The 7,029-nt window shown below is 46.8% G+C and overlaps 1 protein-coding gene across 1 annotated transcript; it reads left to right on the top strand.

The window, feature by feature from the left end:
- Positions 1-3,343: 3,343 nt before the first annotated feature.
- Positions 3,344-4,324, top strand: LOC127579207 (C3a anaphylatoxin chemotactic receptor-like). The gene has a single exon (XM_052031814.1). It carries the CDS (start codon positions 3,344-3,346, stop codon positions 4,322-4,324), a length of 981 nt encoding a protein of 326 aa, XP_051887774.1.
- The last annotated feature ends 2,705 nt before the right edge of the window (positions 4,325-7,029 follow it).

Raw genomic sequence — 7,029 nt, 5'->3', positions numbered from 1 at the left:
ACAGATCTTGCTCTTGACACTTAGTCCAAGGGTCATTATCGCTGAACTGGAAACACTGAGCACGGGCACAGAATATTCCAGCCCCAAAACCATCATCTCATGGTTAGGGAGCAAAAATAAACAGTTAACTCACCTAAATTGTCAGCTGACCTATTTGCATAAATTTAAAATGTTCATCCTTGGTTCAAATCCATGCAGGGTCTCCCCCTTGCCCTGTCCCAGTAACTAACTCCACCTGAGACCCACCAAGAACCCTGCCCTCCTCCACTCCCGCCTTTTCCACTTTCACAAACTCCATGGCTCCACTGTTAACGGCAGCACCCTCAGCTGCCCACAGCCCTATGCCTGCAACAACCTCCTCAAATTTCTCTGCCTCTTTCTCCTGCTTTAAGGTGGTCCTTGGATCCTACCTCTCTGATCTGGGAGAACAGAAAGTGCTGGAAGTTCTCAGCATTACAAAAGCTTTCTCGCAAGGGCAGTATCGGTGGGGAGAGAATGGAGCATGGAAATCCATCGTACAAGAGCTGGGAATCTGTCATCTATGGAGGAAAGGTCAGAACTCGAGGTGTGGAGTGTACAGGATCACAACACTGCATCAGTGGAAAGAGAATCAGAGCTAATGTTTCAGGAGTGAGTGTTGGTCAATACAGCAGAGAGGGTTCCTAGTCCTTGTTAAAAGAGTGCCATGGCACCTTGTACGTCCACCTGTGAGAGCAGGTAGGAGCTCAGTTTCAGGACAAAGGCTTAGGACAAAGGGTAAGTGGTTTAGAGGGATTCTGAGGACCTGGATGGTGGTTGGAATCTGGAACCTCTGATGGGGTGGTGGAGGCAGAGACTCTCACAAGAAGTATCTGGATGAACACAAATCCTCAAGGCATGGTAGGCTGTGGACCAAGAGCTGGTAAATGGGTTAGTATGGATGGATGTAGGCTGAAGGGCCAGTTTCTGTGCTGTCTGACCCCATGAGGTCTCCACTGAAAGGCCACTCCTCTGACAGTGCAGTACTCCCTCTGTATTTTTATCCCTTGAGCAGGATTTGAAATCTCCAGCACTTGGTCAGAGTTTAGAATGATACTCTTCAGGACAATGCTGAAGTGGAACTCAAAGTTTGATAACCAGAAATGCATTCATAACCGCAGACACAGGTCCCTCTTCTCATCAGGAGGTGTGGGAATGACTCTGATGTTCCTACTTGCACCTCCCCTCAACTCCTTTGTTTCTTTACTTGTGGCATTATCCCTTGTCATCCAATCACCCTTGCCTTCTACCCAATGTCAAACCTTTCCTTCCCTCCTTTCCTCCCTCTCTGCCTTCCCTGAAAGGTTAACTCTGCTTCTCTCTCTACAGGTACTGACTGATCCACTGAGTCTTTCCAGCGTCCTCTGTTTCCTATTTCGGACAGAGGCAATATTTCAGGACTAAATGTCCACAGTGTTTTGCTTTTGGGAAGGCGCGCTGATGACAAAGAGATCATCTCTTACCCTGATAGCATTATTAGCATTTTGCTCTGTGTTATTCTCTTTGTTGACATTAATGTTTGCAGGAAGTTTGTCATACATGACCAGTAGCCCACTCTGTTGAAACATGAACCTTTCCACAACTTGCTCGTTGTGGCTTCAGCTCCACTACTGCGCTCTTGAGATGCGTCTCGGAGATGATTGTAAATCACCAATTTTTCTTTTGTGGTCAACCTGATGATGATAGTGTGAGATGTCTGTGCATGTTGCAGTATATTTATATGTGCAGATAACGCCAGACATGGAGGTTGGGCAGAGAGCACATGGTTAGTCAGATGGACACTTTCCACACAGAAACGTGAAATGGTGCACGTTTGCAGGAAGATTGAGTAGAGACATTATAGACTAACAGGCACTGTTGTGTGAGAGTGCTGCAACAGATGGACCTTTGGAGGCAGGACATGTGGAGAAAGCAGTTGGTATAGCAGAGCTTCACCAGGAGACAGGGTGCATAAGCAGGGAGGTTACGTTGAGTTTATACAATACATTGTCGTGGCCACAGCTGGAGTCCAGCTCTCCTCTCCACACTTTGGGAAGGGTGTGCAACTCTAGAGAGGGTATGGAAGGGATTTTTTGGAAGAATTCCAGAGACGACGGATTTCAGCTGCAGTGCTCAATTGGAAAACTTGGGGTTGTTCTCCCTGGAACAGATGGAGAGGGAGTTTGGTGGAGCTGGGCCTGGTTTAGACATGGGAGAGAGGGAAGCTGTTCCCATCGCTTCAAAGACCAGGTGGAACAGCTTCAGGCAAAAGTTACCGGAGAGATGTGAACAAATATCCTGCAGAAACTATTTTTAATTTAGTTTCAAACGGTGGTGGAAATACCCCAGTCAGGGCTTTCCAGAGGGAATGGAACAGGCAACTGAGGACAAACAATCTGCAGGTCTATGGGAAAAGGGTAGGCAAGAATGAACTGATTGCACCTGAGAGAGCTTTCCCCACCCAACACCTCCTTCCAGTCCTGCCCTGGTCTTGGCCCTCTCCTGGATAGCGAGTGACACATTTTATCCACTCTTTTTGGTAATTCACTCTTTTTGAATTCCTTTCTGGTTTTGTTAGTGACAACCTCAGCTAGTTCTGATCTTCTTTATGAGTACACTATCATCAGATGATCCCTTGGATTCTCTGTTCAAGAGAGAAGTGTCCTTGTTTGTCCAATCCACCTGGTACGTGTAGCCTTTCTAGTCTGGGTGCAATGGCTGTTACTGAGCCAGCAGCCAGTCTCCTGGGCCACTGATCCAGAGACATGAGTTCAAGACCCACCATGGCAGCTGAGGCAGTTAAATTCAAATCTTTAAATAAATCTGAAATTAAAGCTAATCTCAGTAATGTAAACCATATAAAAATCAATCTGGTCCACAGATGTCCTTCAGTAGAGGAAATTTGCAGTCCTTACCCACTCTGGTCCATGTGTGACTCCAGACTCATCAATCTGGTTGACTCTTCAGTTCAGGACAAGCAGGGATGGGTAATGTGCCAGTAATATCCATATACTGCGAATGAATTGTTGAACAGAACTTCCCGTGTTCCTGGCACTCCTTCTCCAGGTTCCTTTTCAGAACATGGAGATCTGAGCCACACACCGTGCCCCCAGGGTGGTCCAACTGAGGTCCGATCCATGTGTTCCAGAACTTCCCTCCTTCTTTAGTGTTTCCCTTCTGGAGTGAACCCCAACACCTGGTTTGCTTTCCAAAGTTAACCTGCATTGCTACATTTGGTGACCAATAGATCAATACCCTTGTGTTGGATCACGTTATTTAGCCTATTGATGTGGAGACTGAAGATAAGTTGGTCTGTTTTACAGGAAGACGCTGCAGATCAGTGAAGATGGCGACAACTCTGATGAACGATTACGATTTCTTCTCATTTTCAATTCCACCATATTCTTCAGTTGGATTTGACAGTGAGGAAAAGTTCTCATTCCTTCTGGTGCTTTACTGCCTCATTTGCCTCCTTGGAGTCTCTGGCAACGGACTGGTCCTGTGGATAGCAATTCACGAGGTGAGGAAGACAGTCAGTATGATCTGGGTCTTGAACCTCTCACTGGCTGACTTCACCTTCACTGCTCTGCTGCCTTTTACCATTGCCCATCAGGCCCTGGGTCTCCATTGGCCATTTGGAAGCTTCATGTGCAAGCTCCTCAGTTTTGTCAGCCAGCTAAACATGTTTGCCAGTGTCTTCACTCTGATGGTGATCGCCCTGGACAGGTGCATCTCTGTCACCTTGCCGATTTGGTCACAGAACCATCGGACGGTGAAATTGGCAGTTGGGGTGTCATTAGTTGTGTGGATCTTGGCCGTGGTCCCCAGCATTCCCTTCTTCCTGATCCGGAAAACCATGGAAAATGAGGAAGGGATAATATATTGTTTCTACTGTGAGGATAGGTACAGCCTCAGCTCCTTAGTACTGGCGAGGTTTACCCTGGCTTTCTTAATGCCCTTTCTCACAATTGCTGTTTGTTATTGGATCATCACAGTCAAGGTGAGACAGAAGTGGAGGAGATCATCGGTCAGATCGCGTAGGATCACCTGCATGATCATTTGGGCGTTCTTCATTTGCTGGCTACCCTTCCATGTGCTGTACCTTGTACACGCAACCACCAACCAACAACTTGTCACCATCCTCCCCCTGGCCACCTGCTTTGCCTACGCCAACAGCTGTATCAACCCCATGCTCTACATGTACGCTGGCCGTGGCTCCTGCATTCAGATCAAGAAGCGGATCCAGATCATGCTGAAGCTTTTCCATGAGGAGATGAGCAACAGTGGATCCAAGTCCGAGTCGAGGCCAAGCAGGGCCATGCTGTGAATTGGGCGTCGGTGACCACGTTGGTGTTGTTATGGACTCAGTGAAAATCCCTTTAAGATAGAGAGTGTGTGTGTATGTGTGTGTGTGGCGTGCTTACGTCAATAGAAGATAAAGGACGTAATGACGTTGTTGAAGAAGTAAGAAGGAGAAAGAGAGAGAGAGAAGGGAGAGAGACACCAGCCTGTTTGTTTTCTCTATCGATGGATGAGAAACAATAACTGTGTTTGCCACTGAAATCCATGTATGGAAGTTGGAAGTAATCCGGTGGAGTTCACTTTGTTGCTGACCTGTAGAAGGAAACAGGTATTTGTGTGTGGACGACCACGGTTCGGATGCTTTTCGGGGTGAGGAAGTCACTACCGAGTAAACACTGAAGTGTCGTTTGGGTTCCATCGTGGAACATTTGGATTTCGTATGTACTCTCTCTATGTTTTTCTACATCTACATCGTATCTTCAGACAACGGTGGTTGTTGAAGAAGCCCTTGCTCATGTTTCACCTTATGGCTTGCGGAACTGAACTTTAAGAACCATTCAGGAACTGGGAGTTTTGGACTTTGTCACACACACACACGAAGAGTTTAGTTTTGGGGTTAACGTTCGAGGTTTAACATTCTTGAATTCTAACATACTAACATTTTTTTTTACTTTTATTTTACGTATTATCATAAGTAGTGATTAATAAAATAGTTTTTAACTCTGAATCATGCTCAGTGTGTTTCTTTTGTTGCTGGTTTGTGACAGTGTGGTGGGTCACGGGGCAGATCACAGAGCACCTGCAGACCTAGCTCCCTTTGCGACATCTCGCAAACATTCAACAACAGCAAAAAAGCCAGAAAACGTTTGACTCATCATCTCACACCTGCTCAAGGCTCAGTTGTGTGCACTGTGCTGTTCCATCCCCTCCCTCCACCTTCCTGATATTTGCTGGCACTCACATCCCAACAAATGGAATTGGAAAACCTGGTCCACATTTTCGCATTGCTCTGTACATCTCTTGTGTCATAACCCCACCCAAACAGTTCACTCAGAGACTCCAATCATTTGGGTCTATCCACAGCTAACTGGACAGAACTTTTGCTTCTGAGTCAGAGGAGTGTGGGCTCCGGTCCAGACTGACTTTCTGGTGTGGTACTGAAGGGCTACTGCACAGTTGGAAGAGCCGTTGTTAAAGGATATTTAACTGAGATGAGAGTGGTTGGTTGCCTTGGCTAATGGTAAATGTTCCCAAGGCCACTGTTTTGCAAAAGACAGCAGTTGATCAATATTTGTCCCTCTATCATCACCTGAGAAATAGCTATTGGTCTATTTGTGGGAGCATGCTGTGCATAAAATGATGCTTCCTACATCACAACATTGACCATATTTGAGGAGTGAGTTGGTTGGCTGTATAGCGCTCATATCATGAAAGGTGCCGTAGACACGCACAGGGATTGGTCTGGACAAGGTGCACGTCTCCTCCTGTCAGCACTTCATGAAGGCACCACTGCACACTCCCTTCCTTCCACCACAATGCTTTAGTCCAACAAGTCCTTAACCTCACGGTGTTGCTGAGTTCTGAATCAATGATGAGTGTCAGTTATTGGACACTCGTGACCGTGAAAAACAAGGAATGAAATAAGAATGAACATAGGAAAGATTATTTAGCCCCTTGAATCTTGATCGCCTTTCACTGCCAGTCTCTATCTCAACTCCATTTAACTACTGTGGCTCTACGTCCTGATTTGCCTTTCCAACAAAATCCCATCAATCTCAGCGAAGAAGAGTTCAGTTGACCTCCCAGTCTCAATGGGCAGCGTCTGTGGGGGAGAAAGGGATTTTGGTGTTTCAGGTTGAAACATTGACAATTCTTTTCCCTCCACAGATGCTGCTCAACCCGCTGGGTTCCTCCAGCAGATTGTTTGTCGCTCCAGATTCCAGCGTCCGCAGTCCCTTGTGTCTCCATAAGGTGCTGGTGTCCAGAAGGACACAGTGTCTGCTCCACAATTCACTGAAAGTTAATAGAAATGTAGAAACATAGAAAATAGAGAGAGGGAGTGAGCCATGCAGTCCAAGTGTCCGCCATTCAATGTGATTGTCCACTTCAGTACCTGTTCCTGCCTTCTCTGCATACCCCTTGATCCCCTTGGCATTGAGAAATATATCTCCCTCCTTCTTGAGTGTACTTAATGACTTGGATTCCACTGCCTTCTGTGGTGGAGAGTTCCACAGGTTCACCCCATTCTGGGTGAAGAAATCTCTCTTCCAAATGACATTCCCATATCCGGAGCCTGTCAGTCCTGGTTCTGGACTCCCCCATCATCAGATCCTCCTCCCGAACCTTTGGAACTTTCTGCGCAAAAGGGTTATGGACGCTCAGTCACTGAGTATGTTCGAGAAGAGGTCGATGGGTCTTTAGATCTTAAGGGGTTCAAGGGGTTTGGGGTTAGTGCAGGAAGGTGGCACTGAGGTGGAAGATGAACGTGATCACTGAATGGCAGACCAAGTATAAGGGACCGGTGTTAAATAGAGACTCAAAGCAAGGAACTCCCAATGTATCCTGGTGGGTCACCATCCAATCCAGAGATCCGGGAGCACAATCCTGGTGTCCCTCAGGCACAGTGTGCCGAAGGAGTGCCACACTGATTACAGTGCCATCTTTTGCTTGAGACTAGTCTGCCTTCTCAGGCTAAAATTCCCCTGGTATTTGTTAGAAGAAGGGTAGGGG

The sequence above is a fragment of the Pristis pectinata genome, chromosome 17 (genome assembly GCF_009764475.1).
Source record: "Pristis pectinata isolate sPriPec2 chromosome 17, sPriPec2.1.pri, whole genome shotgun sequence".
NCBI classification, from domain to species: Eukaryota; Metazoa; Chordata; class Chondrichthyes; order Rhinopristiformes; family Pristidae; genus Pristis; species Pristis pectinata.
Note: the sequence above shows the minus strand (reverse complement) of the source record. Positions and strands in the feature narration are given on the sequence as shown.